Source organism: Salmo salar, chromosome ssa07 (genome assembly GCF_905237065.1).
Source record: "Salmo salar chromosome ssa07, Ssal_v3.1, whole genome shotgun sequence".
NCBI lineage: Eukaryota > Metazoa > Chordata > Actinopteri > Salmoniformes > Salmonidae > Salmo > Salmo salar.
In genome coordinates, this window is record NC_059448.1 from 7874851 (window position 1) to 7895222 (window position 20372).

At 43.3% G+C, this 20372-nt stretch overlaps 1 protein-coding gene across 1 annotated transcript; it reads left to right on the forward strand.

Moving 5' to 3' along the window:
- The first annotated feature begins 4162 nt into the window (after positions 1-4162).
- Positions 4163-16616, forward strand: LOC106608517 (F-box only protein 24). Its single transcript, XM_045721475.1, has 10 exons — positions 4163-4385; positions 4612-4692; positions 4934-5120; positions 6523-6794; positions 7117-7390; positions 9296-9454; positions 9635-9756; positions 11224-11355; positions 11504-11674; positions 16161-16616. Exons 1-10 carry the CDS (start codon positions 4302-4304, stop codon positions 16482-16484), a joined length of 1806 nt encoding a protein of 601 aa, XP_045577431.1. The 5' UTR covers positions 4163-4301; the 3' UTR covers positions 16485-16616.
- The last annotated feature ends 3756 nt before the right edge of the window (positions 16617-20372 follow it).

The window sequence follows — 20372 nt, forward strand, 5'->3', positions numbered from 1 at the left end:
GACACATATTTCCCTCAGATTACACAGACCCACAAAGAATTCTAAAACAAACCCAATTTTGATAAACTCACATATCTACTGGGTGAAATACCACAGTGTGGCATCACAGCAGCAAGATGTGTGACCTTTTGCCACAAGAAAAGGGCAACCAGTGAAGAACAAACACCATTGTAAATACAACCCATATTTATGTTTATTTATTTTCCCTTTCATTACCACACTGTATATAGACATAATATGACATTTGAAATGTCTTTTTTTTAAAAACCTATATGAATGTAATGTTTACTGTTCATTTGTATTATTTTTTCCACTTTTGTTTATTATTCAGTTGCTTTGGCAATGTAAACACATGTTTTCCATGCCAATAAATCCCTTAAATTGAAGTGAGAGAGAGTCAGAGAGAGTGAATGAGGGAGGGAGTGAGAGAGAGTGAATGAGGGAGAGCGAGAGAGAGAATAAGGAAGAGAGAGAGTGAATGAGGGAGAGCGAGAGAGAGAATAAGGAAGAGAGATAGAGTGAATGAGGGAGAGAGAGAGACAGGTGCAGAGAGAGTGAATGAGGTGGAGAGAGAGAGAGAGGCACAGGGATAGAGAGAGTGAATCAGGTGGAGAGAGAGAGAGAGAGACACACACAGGGATAGAGATAGTGAATGAGGTGGAGCGAGAGAGAGACACAGGGATAGAGTGAATGAGGTGGAGAGAGAGAGACACAGGGATAGAGTGAATGAGGTGGAGAGAGAGAGAGACAGGGATAGAGTGAATGAGGTGGAGAGAGAGAGAGAGACACAGGGGCAGAGAGAGTGAATGAGGTAGAAAGAGAGAGACACAGGGATAGAGAATGAATGAGGTGAGAGAGAGAGAGAGAGAGAGAGAGAGAGAGAGAGACCGGGATAGAGAGAGTGAATGAGGTGGAGAGAGAGAGACACACAGAGGCAGAGAGAGTGAATGAGGTGGAGAGAGAGAGAGACACACAGGGGCAGAGAGAGAGAGAGAGTGAATGCCCTCTAAAGAGAATGCCTGAGAATGATAGGTATGCGATTGGAAGTGACCAGCCCACCACCAGCTGTGCGTGTCGTGTTGTGCGAGACAGTGAATGGCACACACACTCATACACAAAGTATCCAATTGTCATACTTGAGTAAAAGTAAAGATAGCTTAATAGAAAATGACTCAAGTAAAAGTGAAAGTCAGCCAGTTAAATACTACTTGAGTAAAAGTCTAAAAGTATTTGGTTTTAAATATAATGAATTATCAAAAGTAAAAGTATAAATCATTTAAAATTCTTTATATAAAAAAATCAGACCGCACCAAATTATATTTATATTTTTTATTTACGGATAGCCAGGGGCACACTCCAACATGCAGACATAATTTGCATACGAAGCATTTGTGTTTAGTGAGTCCTCCAGATCAGAGGCAGTAGGGATGACCAGTGATGTTCTCTGTTTAGTGAGTCCTCCAGATCAGAGGCAGTAGGGATGACCAGGGATGTTCTCTGTTTAGTGAGTCCTCCAGATCAGAGGCAGTAGGGATGACCAGGGATGTTCTCTGTTTAGTGAGTCCACCAGATCAGAGGCAGTAGGGATGACCAGGGATGTTCTCTGTTTAGTGAGTCCTCCAGATCAGAGACAGTAGGGATGACCAGGGATGTTCTCTGTTTAGTGAGTCCTCCAGATCAGAGGCAGTAGGGATGACCAGGGATGTTCTCTGTTTAGTGAGTCCTCCAGATCAGAGGCAGTAGGGATGACCAGGGATGTTCTCTGTTTAGTGAGTCCTCCAGATCAGAGACAGTAGGGATGACCAGGGATGTTCTCTGTTTAGTGAGTCCACCAGATCAGAGGCAGTAGGGATGACCAGGGATGTTCTCTGTTTAGTGAGTCTACCCGATCAGAGGCAGTAGGGATGACCAGGGATGTTCTCTGTTTAGTGAGTCCTCCAGATCAGAGGCAGTAGGGATGACCAGGGATGTTCTCTGTTTAGTGAGTCCACCAGATCAGAGGCAGTAGGGATGACCAGGGATGTTCTCTGTTTAGTGAGTCCTCCAGATCAGAGGCAGTAGGGATGACCAGGGATGTTCTCTGTTTAGTGAGTCCTCCAGATCAGAGGCAGTAGGGATGACCAGGGATGTTCTCTGTTTAGTGAGTCCTCCAGATCAGAGGCAGTAGGGATGACCAGGGATGTTCTCTGTTTAGTGAGTCCTCCAGATCAGAGGCAGTAGGGATGACCAGGGATGTTCTCTGTTTAGTGAGTCCTCCAGATCAGAGGCAGTAGGGATGACCAGGGATGTTCTCTGTTTAGTGAGTCCTCCAGATCATAGGCAGTAGGGATGACCAGGGATGTTCTCTGTTTAGTGAGTCCTCCAGATCAGAGGCAGTAGGGATGACCAGGGATGTTCTCTGTTTAGTGAGTCCTCCAGATCAGAGGCAGTAGGGATGACCAGGGATGTTCTCTGTTTAGTGAGTCCTCCAGATCAGAGGCAGTAGGGATGACCAGGGATGTTTTCTGTTTAGTGAGTCCTCCAGATCATAGGCAGTAGGGATGACCAGGGATGTTCTCTGTTTAGTGAGTCCTACAGATCAGAGGCAGTAGGGATGACCAGGGATGTTCTCTGTTTAGTGAGTCCTCCAGATCAGAGGCAGTAGGGATGACCAGGGATGTTTTCTGTTTAGTGAGTCCTCCAGATCAGAGGCAGTAGGGATGACCAGGGATGTTTTCTGTCTAGTGAGTCCTCCAGATCAGAGGCAGTAGGGATGACCAGGGATGTTCTCTGTTTAGTGAGTCCTCCAGATCAGAGGCAGTAGGGCTGACCAGGGATGTTCTCTGTTTAGTGAGTCCTCCAGATCAGAGGCAGTAGGGATGACCAGGGATGTTCTCTGTTTAGTGAGTCCTCCAGATCAGAGGCAGTAGGGATGACCAGGGATGTTCTCTGTTTAGTGAGTCCTCCAGATCAGAGACAGTAGGGATGACCAGGGATGTTCTCTGTTTAGCGAGTCCACCAGATCAGAGGCAGTAGGGATGACCAGGGATGTTCTCTGTTTAGTGAGTCCACCAGATCAGAGACAGTAGGGATGACCAGGGATGTTCTCTTGATAAGTGTGTGAATTGGACCATTTTCCTGTCCTGCTAAGCATTCAAAATGTAACTTAAGTAGTACTTTCACATATTTTTATTTAAGGACTTTACACTACAAACACACACACACACACACACACACACACACACACACACACACACACACACACACACACACACACACACACACACACACACACACACACACACACACACACACACACACACACACACACACACACACACACACACACACTGTAAGGAGCCTGTTGCACATTAACACAGCAGTGATCCAGAAACCGAAGAGGCCTTGGTCACGCTCTGGTTTCATGAACCAAGGTACTGCTTGTTCTGTGCGTGATTTCCTGCAAGACAGGAATGTCAGTGTTCTGCTATGGCCAGTGAAGAGCCCGGATCTCAATCCCATTGAGCACGTCTGGGACCTGTTGGATTGGAGGGTGAGGGCTTGGACATTCCCCCCCAGAAATGTCCAGGAACTTGCAGGTGCCTTGGTGGAAGAGTGGGGTAACATCTCACAGCAAGAACTGGCAAATCTGGTGCAGTCCATGAGGAGGAGATGCACTGCACTACTTAATGCAGCTGGTGGCCACACCAAATACTGACTGTTACTTTTGACCCCCCCCCCCCCTTTGTTCAGGGACACAATTTTCCATTTCTGTTAGTCACATGTCTGTGGAACTTGTTCATTTTAGGTCTCAGTTGTTGATTCTTGTTATGTTCATACAAATATTTACACGTTAAGTTTGCTGAAAATAAACGCAGTTGACAGTGAAAGGACGTTTAGTTCAATTTTATTTTTTTATAACTATCTATCAATTGATTTCCATTTCTATCAACCTAGCGTATGTATAATGGATGTATACCATAAGTTGTTGGGAATTATCAGGAAGGGGTCTGCTTGCAAATGTGTTGCCAAAGGGACACGTAGTGAGATAATATGGCTTATTAGGGATACACAATAAGTCAAAATGTAGGATCCACTTGTTCAGAAGGAAACAGAAGTACCTCACAATGGGTCATCACCAAAGTTCTACAATCACGCAACAATAGCTTATGATTCCAAAACAAAGTTCACCATGACGACTTCTAGAACAATGGCTCAAAAGAACAGACATTCTGAAAAATGTACTTCAAATATTTGCACACATGAGAAGGAGGAACCACTTAATATTTTCAAAGATCAAATCCAAACATTTTTAATAAGAAATGGATGAGAGGCCAAATAAAGAGTCAGGAAAGCTCCGTTCCAACTTTGCGTGTGGATACGACAGAGCTGAGGCGCCACCAAAGGTTTGTTGAGATAAGTACAGTATTTCTGAAAGTGAAACTGTTATAGTGTGGACACTATATAAATAATGACATGGTTATTATTGGCATTGACCGTGACCTTTCCCTTTTGATGATGTCATCACTAAGAGTGAGGTTTGTTGAGATAAGTACAGTATTTCCGAAAGTGAAACTCAGAGATGGAATATTGTTAAAAAAAAAGTGAAAATGTGTGCTTCTATGTTTCAAGCCAAAGAAGAGAAGGACTAACCCACCAACTAAGGATGCTGTAGAGCACTGCACCACTATTCGCTCTTTGCCACCTGAGCTGGTGAGATAACTACATCACAGTGTGGTAGAGTATAATTTAAAATGGTCAAGTGCAAAACTAGACCTAATGCACACATTTGATCACATACAGGAAGTGTAACTTTCTCATTGTTTCATTTGTTACATAAACTGTGAATCAAACTAACCACTGTTAGAACATGGGCTTGAACATTGTGCCATGATGGTCTCTGCTGTATGTCTGCTCATAAACTGATCTCAATCTCCAACCAATCACACTCAAGCTGGAAGAGATTCTGTCCAGAGTGTCAGTCAGTGACGTCATCGCTTTTGGAGCCACTTGCCGCACCTACCACCAGCTGAGCCTAAGCTCCTCCCTCTGGAGACGGCTCTGCCATCGCCAGGCATCCGGAACGCAGCAGCCTTCCGCTGCCACGCCCAACGACTGGCGAAGGACAGCCATCTTGAAATGTAAGAATAGATGGAGGGACTGAGTGTGTGGCGCTAATCAAACAGATTTTTCTCTGTTTGAATATACACTGAAATAACATATAAACGCAACATGCAACAATTTCAAAGATTGTACTGAGTTACAGTTTATATAAGGAAATCAGACAATTGAAATACATTCATGAGGCCCTAATCTATGGATTTCACATGACTGGGAATACAGATATGCATCTGTTGGTCACAGATACCTTAAAAAAAGTTAGGGGTGTGGATCAGAAAACCAGTCAGTATCTGGTGTGACCACCTCATGCAGCGCGACACATCTCCTTCACATACAGTTGATCAGGCTGTTGATTGTGGCCTGTGGAATGTTGTCCCACTCCTCTTCAATGGCTGTGCGAAGTTGCTGGATATTGGTGGGAACTGGAGCAGGCTGTCGTACACACCGATCCAGAACATCCCAAACATACTCAATGGGTGACATGTCTGGTGAGTATGCAGGCCATGGAAGAACTGGGACATTTTCAGCTTCCAGGAATTGTGTATAGATCCTTGCGACATGGGGCTGTGCATTATCATGCTGAAACATGAGGTGATGGTGATGGTGGTGGATAAATGACACAACAATGGGCCTCAGGATCTCGTCACGGTGTCTCTGTGCATTCAAATTACCATAGATAAAATGCAATTGTGTTCGTTGTCGGTAGCTTATGCCTGCCCATACCATAACTCCACCTCCACCATGGGGCACTCTGTTCACAACGTTGACATCAGCAAACAGCTCGCCCACACAACACCATACATGTGGTCTGCAGTTGTGAGGCCAGTTGGACGTACTGGCAAATTCTCTAAAAGAACGCTGGAGGCGGCTTATGGTAGAGAAATGAACATTCAATTATCTGGCAACAGCACTGGTGGACACTCCTGCAGTCAGCATGCCAATTGCATGCTCCCTCAAAACTTGAGACATCTGTGGCAATGTTGTGTGACAAAACTGCACATTTTTAGAGTGCCCGTTTATTGTCCCCTGCACAAGGTGCACCTGTGTAATGATCATGCCATTTCATCAGCTTCTTCACCTATCATGTGGATTATCTTGACAAAGGAGAAATGCTCATTAACAGGGATGTAAACAAATTTGTGCACAGCATTTCAGCGAAATACGCTTTTGTGCATATGGAACATTTCTGGGATCTTTTATTTCAGCTCATGAAACATGGGACCAACACTTTGCATGTTGGGTTTATATTTTTGTTCAGTATTCATTATCCTTGGACCACTATGAATGATACCATCACATATGAAAACACTGTCTCCTGAGAAAACTGAAAATGAAACGAGATCAAATCAACAAAATATAACAATGATCTATTGAATCAGTCCCACTCAAGACATTCCATAACCCTCTCTCTACTCCCCACAGACTCCCAGGGCCTCCAGATGCAGCGTTTGGGCAGTGGGTGGTCCCGGACTCCACAGTGGTGCAGGTCCGGGGGTCCCTCTGTGTCCCTGGCCGTTGTTCCTCCCCTGGCACTGGGCTACAGAAGGTCCCTGCCAACCCGCGACCACCTCCTGCTGTTTGACTACCAGGGCACAGTCTTCCTGCTGCGCAACGCCGCGACATCATCATTCCGCGGTCACATGACTTGGAGGAGGGCCGCACGCCACGCTGTGCTGTGTCAGAATGCCAAAGATGTGAGTCGGGGGGTAAAGGGTAGAGGAAGGTATTCTCACAAGCCATGACCAATTCTCAAGCTATTTAGCTAGCCAGTATTGCTAGTATTGAAATAGTAGGACTAGCATTTAAGAGAGTAAGAGGAAAGAAGGTGGAGGGTAGCACATTGGGTGGGACACCCAACAGGAAGTTAAACTTTAGCTTGAACACTTTATAACCCCCCCCCTGCCACACACACACACACACACACACACACACACACACACACACACACACACACACACACACACACACACACACTCTCTCGCTCTCTCTCTGTTCCTCTCGCTCCTCCACTCATAGTTTGCCGTGGATCCCCGTAGCGACAACTCCTTCCGTCAGTACATATACGTCCTGGTGAGCCATACTAACAGTGGTGCAGAAGCCGTACCCCCCAGCTGGCCCGGCCCCCCCGGCTCGGCGCCCCCTCTCACCCCTCCGCGGTGTGACTGTGTGGAAGTGTACCAGCAGGAAACCAGCCAGAGGGTGTTCCGGATGACCTTTCACCCCTCCCTGACCTTCATACAGCTCCGCCTCACCGGCTCCGAGGTCAACAGGGTCCTGCTGCTGGTCACTGGTCAGTGTCTCTGAACATCAGACGGTCTGATTGGTTGATTTTCAATTCAAATGGATTTGGGGGAGTTTTACAACTGAATACCGCACCGTGAATTAAACATCATGAATTACATTTGATTTAAATATATAGTGCATTCGAAAAGTATTCAGACCCCTTGACTTTTTCCACGTTTTGTTACGTTACAGCCTTATTCTAAAACTGATTAAATCGTTTTTTCCCTCATCAATCTACACAACATTTTTTTGCAAATGTATTAAAAATAAAAAGCTGAAATATCACATTTCCATAAGTATTCAAACTCAGTACTTTGTTGAAGCGCCTTTGGCAGCGATTACAACCTTGAGTCTTCTTGGATATGACGCTACAAGCTTGGCACACTTGTATTTGGGGAGTTTCTCCCATTCTTCTCTGCAGATCATCTCAAGCTCTGTCAGGTTGGATGTGAAGCGTTGCTGCACAGCCATTTTCAAGTCTCTCTATAGATGTTCAATCGGGTTCAAGTCCGGGCTCTGGCTGGGCCACTCAATGACATTCAGAGACTTGTCCCGAAGCCACTCCTGCGTTGTCTTGGCTGTGTGCTTAGCGTTGTTGTCCAGTTGGAAGGTGAACCTTCACCCCAGTCTGAGGTCCTGAGTGCTGTGGAGCAGCTTTTCATCCAGGATCTCTCTTTACTTTGCTCCGTTCATCTTTCCCTTGATCCTGACTAGTTTCCCAGTCCCCCCTATTTAATCCTGACTAGTCTCCCAGTCCCCCCTATTTAATCCAGACTAGTCACCCAGTCCCTCCTATTTAATCCAGACTAGTCTCCCAGTCCCCCCTATGTAATCCTGACTAGTCTCCCAGTCCCTCCTATTTAATCCAGACTAGTCTCCCAGTCCCTCCTATTTAATCCAGACTAGTCTCCCAGTCCTCCCAATTTAATCCAGACTAGTCTCCCAGTCCCCCCTATTTAATCCAGACTAGTCTCCCAGTCCCTCCTATTTAATCCAGACTAGTCTCCCAGTCCCCCCTATGTAATCCTGACTAGTCTCCCAGTCCGTCCTATTTAATCCAGACTAGTCTCCCAGTCCTCCCAATTTAATCCAGACTAGTCTCCCAGTCCCTCCTATTTAATCCAGACTAGTCTCCCAGTCCTCCCAATTTAATCCAGACTAGTCTCCCAGTCCCCCCTATTTAATCCAGACTAGTCTCCCAGTCCCTCCTATTTAATCCAGACTAGTCTCCCAGTCCCCCCAATTTAATCCAGACTAGTCTCCCAGTCCCCCCTATTTAATCCAGACTAGTCTCCCAGTCCTCCTATTTAATCCAGACTAGTCTCCCAGTCCCCCTATGTAATCCTGACTAGTCTCCCAGTCCCTCCTATTTAATCCAGACTAGTCTCCCAGTCCCCCCTATTTAATCCTGACTAGTCTCCCAGTCCCCCCTATTTAATCCTGACTAGTCTCCCAGTCCCCCTATGTAATCCTGACTAGTCTCCCAGTCCCTCCTATTTAATCCAGACTAGTCTCCCAGTCCCCCCTATGTAATCCTGACTAGTCTCCCAGTCCCTCCTATTTAATCCAGACTAGTCTCCCAGTCCCCCCTATTTAATCCTGACTAGTCTCCCAGTCCCTCCTATTTAATCCAGACTAGTCTCCCAATCCCTGCTATTTAATCCTGACTAGTCTCCCAGTCCCCCCATGTAATCCATTTTAGAACAAGGCTGTAACGTAACAATTGTTTGCAAGGTCCCTCACATATAAATGAAGCCAGTAAATAAACAACTTGTTTCTCTGAATTGTATCTCTCCATTTCCACCCTCAGATACTGGGAAGGTCTATTCTCTGAATTGTATCTCTCCATTTCCACCCTCAGATACTGGGAAGGTCTATTCTCTGAATTGTATCTCTCCATTTCCACCCTCAGATACTGGGAAGGTCTATTCTCTGTCTGTGAATGAGACCCAGTTGAACACGCCTCGTTCCTACACCGTGCAGCTGGCTCTGAAGAAGATCAGCATCTCTCTGCCTCACCTGCCCATCGCTCAGGTCCATTCCAGCTACAGCAGCGTCCTCTACCTCACAGGTAAATATCACAGCACAGTTAGCATTGTTTTGGGTAAAGATTCCATTGAAAAGAAGCTTGAGTTCAGTATATGACAGTTTCTGCATTCAACAATGCTTCTTACATTGCGGTTTTCCATCCATGCTAGTATAAAAATGTGTCATAACCCTCTCTCTCTCTATCTCTCTCTCTCTCTCTCAGGTGAGGGTTCAGTCTATTTGGAGGTACACTCCGTTGGTGTGTATCGTCAGTTCATTGGGACCCAGCAGGGTTACGACCCCCATAACATCCACACCCCTCTGCCGCTCTCCCTGCCCTACAAGGTACTGAGACACATTTCCACCAAACACACTTTTGTCCACAGGTACACTCTTAGAGAAAATGGTTCTAAAGGGGTTCTTCAGCTGTCGCCATAGGATATTCCAGGTAGAGTCCTTTTGGGTTTCAGGTAGAAGTCTTTTGGGTTCCATGGAGAACCCTTTTGTTATCCTATGGGGACAACCAAATAACCTTTTTAGGTTCTAGATAGCACCTTTGTGTAGTATATATGGTCTATTAGCATATATGGTCTATATGGTATATATGGTCTATTAGTACATATGATCTATTAGCATATATGGTCTATTAGCATATATGGTCTATTAGCATATATGGTCTATTAGTATATATGGTCTATTAGCATATATGGTCTATTAGCATATATGGTCTATTAGCATATATGGTCTATTAGCATATATGGCCTATATGGTATATATGGTCTATTAGCATATATGGTCTATTAGCATATATGGTCTATTAGCGCATATATGGTCTATTAGCATATATGGTCTATTAGCATATATGGTCTATTAGCATATATGGTCTATTAGCATATATGGTCTATTAGTATATATGGTCTATTAGCATATATGGTCTATTAGCATATATGGTCTATTAGCATATATGGTCTATTAGCATATATGGTCTATTAGTATATATGGTCTATTAGCATATATGGTCTATTAGTATATATGGTCTATTAGTATATATGGTCTATTAGCATATATGGTCTATTAGTATATATGGTCTATTAGCATATATGGTCTATTAGCATATATGGTCTATTAGCATATATGGTCTATATGGTATATATGGTCTATTAGTATATATGGTCTATTAGCATATATGGTCTATTAGTATATATGGTCTATTAGCATATATGGTCTATTAGCATATATGGTCTATTAGCATATATGGTCTATTAGTATATATGGTCTATTAGTATATATGGTCTATATGGTATATATGGTCTATTAGCATATATGGTCTATTAGCATATATGGTCTATTAGTATATATGGTCTATTAGCATATATGGTCTATTAGTATATATGGTCTATTAGCATATATGGTCTATTAGCATATATGGTCTATTAGCATATATGGTCTATATGGTATATATGGTCTATTAGCATATATGGTCTATTAGTATATATGGTCTATTAGCATATATGGTCTATTAGCATATATGGTCTATTAGTATATATGGTCTATATGGTATATATGGTCTATTAGCATATATGGTCTATTAGCATATATGGTCTATATGCTATATATGGTCTATTAGTATATATGGTCTATTAGTATATATGGTCTATTAGTATATATGGTCTATATGGTATATATGGTCTATTAGCATATATGGTCTATTAGCATATATGGTCTATATGCTATATATGGTCTATTAGCATATATGGTCTATTAGTATATATGGTCCAAACCTACAACGGAGTTACCTTTGACCTCTGCTAGGTGGTGAAGTGCTCTCTGGGACTGAGCCACTTGTGCCTGCTGGACGATTGTGGCCGCGTCTTCATGCAGGGCAGCAACCGCTACGGACAGCTTGGCACAGGAGATAAGATCGACCGCGGCGAACCCACCGAGGTATGTCTGCGTGTGTGTGTCTGCGTATGTCTGTCTGTGCTTCCTCTCTTGTATACACCTTACTGTCCAGTTGCCAGTTGAAACTACATTTATAACACCATAATATCAAAATCCATCAGGTAACAATGACCCCTCTCCCCTGTTGTAGGTGGTGCTGTCCATGACTCCAGTGGAGGTTTGGTGTGGACTGAACCACTCGCTCGCCCTGCTGCAAGGGGAGTCTGGAGTGAAGGAAGTACAGGGCTGTGGCTGTGGAGGAGGCCGCCGACTGCCCGGCTGCTCCAAGGGAAGCGCTGTGTTCATCAAGCTGAACATCAAGGTAAGGCTGCACTCTTTGTAATCTCACTCTGGACATTTGATTGGTTAATTATCTAGCTGTCGGATTGGTTAATTATCTAGCTGTCGGATTGGTTAATTATCTAGCTGTTGGATTGGTTAATTATCTAGCTGTCGGATTGGTTAATTATCTAGCTGTCGGATTGGTTAATTATCTAGCTGTCGGATTGGTTAATTATCTAGCTGTCGGATTGGTTAATTATCTAGCTGTCGGATTGGTAAATTATCTAGCTGTCGGATTGGTTAATTATCTAGCTGTCGGATTGGTTAATTATCTAGCTGTCGGATTGGTTAATTATCTAGCTGCCGGATTGGTTAATTATCTAGCTGTCGGATTGGTTAATTATCTAGCTGTCGGATTGGTTAATTATCTAGCTGTCGGATTGGTTAATTATATAGCTGTCGGATTGGTTAATTATCTAGCTGTCGGATTGGTTAATTATCTAGCTGTTGGATTGGTTAATTATCTAGCTGTTGGATTGGTTAATTATCTAGCTGTTGGAGTGGTTAATTATCTAGCTGTTGGATTGGTTAATTATCTAGCTGTTGGAGTGGTTAATTATCTAGCTGTCAGATTGGTTAATTATCTAGCTGTTGGATTGGTTAATTACCTAGCTGTTGGATTGGTTAATTATCTAGCTGTCAGATTGGTTAATTATCTAGCTGTTGGAGTGGTTAATTATCTAGCTGTTGGATTGGTTAATTACAGTTGAAGTTGGAAGTTTACATACACTTAGGTTGGAGTCATTAAAACTGATTTTTCAACCACTCCACAAATGTCTTGTTAACAAACTATAGTTTTGGCAAGTCGGTTAAGACATCTACTTTGTGCATGACACAAGTAACTTTTCCAACAATTGTTTACATACAGATTATTTCACTTATAATTCACTGTATCACAATTCCAGTGGGTCAGAGGTTTACATACACTAAGTTGACTGTGCCTTTAAACAGCTTGGAAAATTCCCGAAAATGATGTCATGGCTTTAGAAGCTTCTGATAGGCTAATTGACATCATTTGAGTCAATTGGAGGTGTACCTGTGGATGTATTTCAAGGCCTACCTTCAAACTCAGTGCATCTTTGCTTGATATCATGGGAAAATCAAAAGAAATCAGCCAAGACCTCAGAAAAGAAATTGTAGACCTCCACAAGTCTGGTTCATCCTTGGGACCAATTTCCAAACGCTTGAAGGTACCACGTTCATCTGTACAAACAATAATACGCAAGTATAAACACCATGGGACCACACAGCCATCATACCGCTCAGGAAGTAGACGCGTTCTGTCTCCTGGAGATGAACGTACTTTGGTGCAAAAAGTGCCAGGACAACAGCAAAGGACCTTGTGAAGATGCTGGAGGAAACCGGTACAAAAGTTTCTATATCCACAGTAAAACGAGTCCTATATTGACATAACCTGAAAGGCCGCTCAGCAAGGAAGAAGCCACTGCTCCAAAACCGCCATAAAAAAGCCAGACTACGGTTTGCAACTACACATGGGGACAAAGATCGTACTTTTTTGAGAAATGTCCTCTGGTCTGATGAAACAAAAATGGAACTGGTTGGCCATAATGACCATCGTTATGTTTGGAGGAAAAAGGGGGAGGCTTGCATGCCGAAGAACACCATCCCAACCATGAAGCACGGGGGTGGCAGTATCATGTTGTGGGGGTGCTTTGCTGCCGGAGAGTCTGGTGCACTTCACAAAATAGATGGCATCATGAGGCAGGAAAATTATGTGGATATATTGAAGCAACATCTCAAGACATCAGTCAGGAAGTTAAAGCTTGGTCGCAAATGGGTCTTCCAAATGGACAATGACCCCAAACATACTTCCAAAGCTGTGGCAAAATTACTTAAGGACAACAAAGTCAAGGTATTGGAGTGGCCATCAAAGGCCTGACCTCAATCCCATAGAAAATTTGTGGGCAGAACTGAAAAAGCGTGTGCGAGCAAGGAGGCCTACGAACCTGACTCAGTTACACCAGCTCTGTCAGGAGGAATGGGCCAAAATTCACCCAACTTATTGTGTGAAGCTTGTGGAAGGCTACCCAAAACACTTGACCCAAGTTAAACAATTTAAAGGCAATACTACCAAAATCTAATTGAGTATGTAAACTTCTGACCCATTGGGAATGTGATAAAAGAAATAAAAGCTGAAATAAATCACTCTCTACTATTATTCTGACATTTCACATTCTTAAAATGAAGTGGTGATCCTAACTGACCTAAGACAGGGAATTGTTACTAGGATTAAATGTCAGGAATTGTGAAAAACTGAGTTTAAATGTATTTGGCTAAGGTGTATATAAACTTATGACTTGAACTGTATCTAGCTAGCTATAAACCTGTTTGGGATTGACCATCAGGCACTGCGACAGGAGGAGTGGGACGGACGCTGCTCTTAGATGCAGAGTAGCTCACATTTTGCGAGCATGGAGATGCCAGAGATAGCCAGGCATGGTAAATTGAGAGCATGGAGAGGCCAGAGATACCGAGACTAGTAAATTGGGAGCATGGAGAGGCCAGAGATAGCCAGACTAGTAAATTGCGAGCATGGAGAGGCCAGAGATAGCCAGACTAGTAAATTGGGAGCATGGAGAGGCCAGAGATAGCCAGACTAGTAAATTGGGAGCATGGAGAGGCCAGAGATACCCAGACTAGTAAATTGGGAGCATGGAGAGGCCAGAGATAGCCAGACTAGTAAATTGGGAGCATGGAGAGGCCAGAGATAGCCAGACTATTACATTTGGAGCATGGAGAGGCCAGAGATACCCAGACTAGTAAATTGCGAGCATGGAGAGGCCAGAGATAGCCAGACTAGTAAATTGGGAGCATGGAGAGGCCAGAGATAGCCAGACTAGTAAATTGCGTGCATGGAGATGCCAGAGATAGCCAGACTATTAAATTGGGAGCATGGAGAGGCCAGATATACCCAGACTAGTAAATTGGGAGCATGGAGAGGCCAGAGATAGCCAGACTAGTAAATTTTGCTCAGGAACAGATATTGGGTATTGGAGAAAGGCCATCAGTGTGTGATCTGCGAACAATACAGCGAATGAAGGCTGAGTGTGGTGAATGGATAAACGTGGTTATGGACAGCGAGGAAGAAAGAGAAGAGCGCAGTGCAGAGGGAAGATGTGTGTTGAGGAAGAATGGCACCAAGTACAAACCATATTCTCCTGTCTCAGAAATGTAACCTGATAAGAATGAGGATGAATCACTGTACCTGCGGTGGCAGGTGTGGAGAAGACCTCAGAGTCCCTGCCTCTCCCCTATGGTCATGCAAAGGATGATTCTTGCCCAGTGGGAGTGAAACTTTTGGAGAAAGTGGATCCTTACATTTTGACTGACCCATATGTGGTCTCAGGCTGGGTAGAAAAGAATGTGGGTACTGTTCAAATTGGTGAAGGTAGCTCGAAGTGGACTTGGTGTTTCTTAGAACCAGAGGGAGCTGGCGCTTCACATCACAGGCCTCGGGACAAAACCTGTAACTTCTCTGGAGCAGGGCGCCTTTGAAAGGTAGTGATTACTGGTGTGGTGTTAAGTGTTGAGGTGGAGCAACTAAAGTTGAAGATTCCCTGTGTCTGTGACACCCGCCGTTTGGCAAGCATAGTGAAACTGAGAAGACACCGTCTGTCCTTTTGAATTTTGAAGCAGAGTATTTACTTGACAAAGTCATGTTAGGATATGTCACTTATCCCATGAGAGTTTTTGTGCCGAACCCACTGAGGTGTTTCAGATACCAAGCTCATGGTCATGTTGCAGCAGTGTGTACGAGGGAGATTCCAAGATGTGAGAAGTGTGCAGGAGGGCATGGGACAAAGGAATGTGTAGTATCGGGGGAAAAAACGGTGTGTGTCAATTGTGGGGATACCCATGTTACTGGGGATCAGAAGTGGCCGGTGCGAGAGAGACAGGTTGAGGTCGGCAGGGTCAGAATAGAACATAAGGTCACATATGCTGAGGCAGTGAAGAGAGTAGAGGATGATGGGTCAAGGGTGAGTACTTGGCCTAGACCAATACAGAGTTATACTAATTTGTGCTTCAGCAAGGTTGGCTTCTTAGCATATCAACTGTACCGCAGAAATGGAACATAAATGACAGAAACTAGATGTTGTGGTGCCAGCTGTAGAGAAGTACTTGGGTGTACGAGGTTTTACTGTAGAAGAGTTACAAGGTGTGTTGAATGAAAAAGTCCTGTCCTCCCAGTCTGGTGTAAGATCAGTTAGGGTCAAATAAGTGTAATGGGGTGTTATTTTTGTTTTTAAATGTATGAAATAGTGGAGTGTTAGTTTAAAAAAAATGTAACGTGATCGACCATACACTCCTACACAGTAGGTGGCGGCATGCACAAACTGTGTGAACGCCATAATACCAAAGAAGAAGACCTATGTTTGGTACTTTCATCTTTGTACTCTCATCTTTACTCTCAACTACTGTATATGTCCTCTTTCTCTCTCCCCCAGGTGCCCCGCACCGCCCGCTCTCTCTGTGCCTCCAAGGACTGCCTATTCCTGCTCTGTTGCCATGACATCGCCGAGCCCCCCCTGTTCCGCTGCCCCCCTCCTGTAAAGGAGGAGGAGGAAAGTGAGGTGGCGAGAGATGAGAGGGAGAGGCTGATCTGGCAACTATCCCAGCTGAGGGAGTGTGAGAGTCTGAGGCGAAAGGTGGACATCCTCCGCTGGGCTGTGCAGCGGCACATGACCATTAACCCCGCCCACAGGGAGTTCCTGGTCCAAGCGCTGATCGCCATCCGGCCCGTGTCTGACGGGCCCAGCGGCCAGTCATAACCACATTCACCAACAATGCCACTTTTTTTTGTCCTAACAGAATGTTTTTTTTATGCTATATGAAACAATTGTGGCCAAAGACTCCATCCACATTTAATGTTTTATTTTGCTTAATAAAAACAGCAGCATCAGTGTTTGTGTCAAATTAATGAATCCCTCGATCCTGTATCCCTGAATCACGGTTCTGACTAGAGCTAGTACAGCTACGACTGGAAGTGACTTTATGTAGCTGGTTAGGAGAACTTACGTGGCAGGTTAGGAGAATTAGGTTAAGGTTAGGGTAATTAACATTGCAGGTTAGGAGAATTAGGTTAAGGTTACGGTAATTAACGTGGCAGGTTAGGAGAATTAGGTTAAGGTTAGGATAATTAACGTGGCAGGTTAGGAGAATTAGGTTAAGGTTAGGGTAATTAACGTGGCAGGTTAGGAGAATTAGGTTAAGGTTAGGATAATTAACGTGGCAGGTTAGGAGACTTAGGTTAAGGTTACGGTAATTAACGTGGCAGGTAAGGAGAATTAGGTTAGGGTAATTAACGTGGCAGGTTAGGAGAATTAGGTTAAGGTTAGGGTAAATAACGTGGCAGGTTACAAGAATTAGGTTAAGGTTAGGATAATCAACGTGGCAGGTTAGGAGACTTAGGTTAAGGTTAGGATAATTAACGTGGCAGGTTAGGAGAATTAGGTTAAGGTTAGGATAATTAACGTGGCAGGTTAGGAGACTTAGGTTAAGGTTAGGATAATTAATGTGGCAGGTTAGCAGACTTAGGTTAAGGTTACGGTAATTAACGTGGCAGGTTAGGAGAATTAGGTTAAGGTTAGGATAATTAACAATGTGGCAGGTTAGGAGAATTAGGTTAAGGTTAGGATAGTTAACGTGGCAGGTTAGCAGACTTAGGTTAAGGTTAGGATAATTAACGTGGCAGGTTAGGAGAATTAGGTTAAGGTTAGGATAAATAACGTGGCAGGTTAGGAGACTTAGGTTAAGGTTAGGATAATTAACGTGGCAGGTTAGGAGACTTAGGTTAAGGTTAGGATAATTAACAATGTGGCAGGTTAGGAGAATTAGGTCAGGGTAATTAACGTGGCAGGTTAGGAGACTTAGGTTAAGGTTAGGATAATTAACGTGGCAGGTTAGGAGAATTAGGTTAAGGTTAGGGTAATTAACGTGGCAGGTTAGGAGAATTAGGTTAAGGTTAGGATAATTAACGTGGCAGGTTACAAGAATTAGGTTAAGGTTAGGATAATTAATGTGGCAGGTTAGGAGACTTAGGTTAAGGTTAGGATCATTAACGTGGCAGGTTAGGAGAATTAGGTTAAGGTTAGGAAATAATGGCAGGTTAGGGTAATGAGTGGCAGGTTAGGAGACTTAGGTTAAGGTTAGGATAATTAACGTGGCAGGTTAGGAGAATTAGGTTAAGGTTACGGTAAATAACGTGGCAGGTTAGGGTAAATAACGTGGCAGGTTAGGAGACTTAGGTTAAGGTTAGGATAATTAACAATGTGGCAGGTTAGGAGAATTAGGTTAAGGTTAGGGTAATTAACGTGGCAGGTTAGGAGACTTAGGTTAAGGTAATTAACGTGGCAGGTTAGGAGACTTAGGTTAAGGTTAGGATAATTAACGTGGCAGGTTAGGAGAATTAGGTTAAGGTTAGGGTAATTAACGTGGCAGGTTAGGAGAATTAGGTTAGGGTAATTAACGTGGCAGGTTAGGAGACTTAGGTTAAGGTTAGGATAATTAACAATGTGGCAGGTTAGGAGACTTAGGTTAAGGTTACGGTAATTAACGTGGCAGGTTAGGGTAATTAACGTGGCAGGTTAGGAGACTTAGGTTAAGGTTAGGATAATTAACAATGTGGCAGGTTAGGAGAATTAGGTTAAGGTTAGGATAATTAACAATGTGGCAGGTTAGGAGACTTAGGTTAAGGTTACGGTAATTAACGTGGCAGGTTAGGAGAATTAGGTTAAGGTTAGGATAATTAACGTGGCAGGTTAGGAGACTTAGGTTAAGGTTAGGATAATTAATGTGGCAGGTTAGCAGACTTAGATTAAGGTTACGTTAATTAACGTGGCAGGTTAGGAGAATTAGGTTAAGGTTAGGATAATTAACAATGTGGCAGGTTAGGAGACTTAGGTTAAGGTTACGGTAATTAACATGGCAGGTTAGGAGAATTAGGTTAAGGTTAGGATAATTAACGTGGCAGGTTAGGAGACTTAGGTTAAGGTTAGGATAATTAATGTGGCAGGTTAGCAGACTTAGGTAAAGGTTACGTTAATTAACGTGGCAGGTTAGGAGAATTAGGTTAAGGTTAGGATAATTAACAATGTGGCAGGTTAGGAGACTTAGGTTAAGGTTAGGATAATTAACGTGGCAGGTTAGGAGAATTAGGTTAAGGTTAGGGTAATTAACGTGGCAGGTTAGGAGAATTAGGTTAGGGTAAATAACGTGGCAGGTTAGGAGACTTAGGTTAAGGTTAGGATAATTAACGTGGCAGGTTAGGAGAATTAGGTTAAGGTTAGGATAATTAACAATGTGGCAGGTTAGGAGACTTAGGTTAAGGTTAGGATAATTAATGTGGCAGGTTGGGAGAATTAGGTTAAGGTTAGGATAATTAACGTGGCAGGTTAGGAGAATTAGGTTAAGGTTAGGATAATTAATGTGGCAGGTTAGCAGACTTAGGTTAAGGTTACGTTAATTAACTTGGCAGGTTAGGAGAATTAGGTTAAGGTTAGGATAATTAACAATGTGGCAGGTTAGGAGACTTAGGTTAAGGTTAGGATAATTAACGTGGCAGGTTAGGAGAATTAGGTTAAGGTTAGGGTAATTAACGTGGCAGGTTAGGAGAATTAGGTTAGGGTAAATAACGTGGCAGGTTAGGAGACTTAGGTTAAGGTTAGGATAATTAACGTGGCAGGTTAGAAGAATTATGTTAAGGTTAGGATAATTAACAATGTGGCAGGTTAGGAGACTTAGGTTAAGGTTAGGATAATTAATGTGGCAGGTTAGGAGAATTAGGTTAAGGTTAGGATAATTAACGTGGCAGGTTAGGAGAATTAGGTTAAGGTTAGGGTAATTAACGTGGCAGGTTAGAAGAATTAGGTTAAGGTTAGGATAATTAATGTGGCAGGTTAGGGTAAATAACGTGGCAGGTTAGGAGACTTAGGTTAAGGTTAGGATAATTAACAATGTGGCAGGTTAGGAGACTTAGGTTAAGGTTAGGATAATTAACGTGGCAGGTTAGGAGAATTAGGTTAAGGTTAGGGTAAGTAACGTGGCAGGTTAGGAGAATTAGGTTAGGGTAAATAACGTGGCAGGTTAGGAGACTTAGGTTAAGGTTAGGATAATTAACAATGTGGCAGGTTAGGAGACTTAGGTTAAGGTTAGGATAATTAATGTGCCAGGTTAGGAGAATTAGGTTAAGGTTAGGATAATTAACGTGGCAGGTTAGGAGAATTAGGTTAAGGTTAGGGTAATTAACGTGGCAGGTTACAAGAATTAGGTTAAGGTTAGGATAATTAACGTGGCAGGTTAGGAGACTTAGGTTAAGGTTAGGATCATTAACGTGGCAGGTTAGGAGACTTAGGTTAAGGTTAGGATAATTAGCGTGGCAGGTTAGGAGAATTAGGTTAAGGTTAGGGTAAATAACGTGGCAGGTTAGGAGAATTAGGTTAAGGTTAGCTAAAATACTCTCCTAACCTGTTACGAAAAGTATCTGTACTCCTCTAGTGTCACAACCCTGAATCATTTTACCGCTTCAGTGCAGAAATCTAGAACACCACCAACTAGCGATTATTTATTTAATAGCGCTTAGTATAAGATATTGATTAATTGATCATGTTTGATAAGGCCTAACGTAAAAATTGTTTTGAGGAGAGACGAAATGTTTTGTA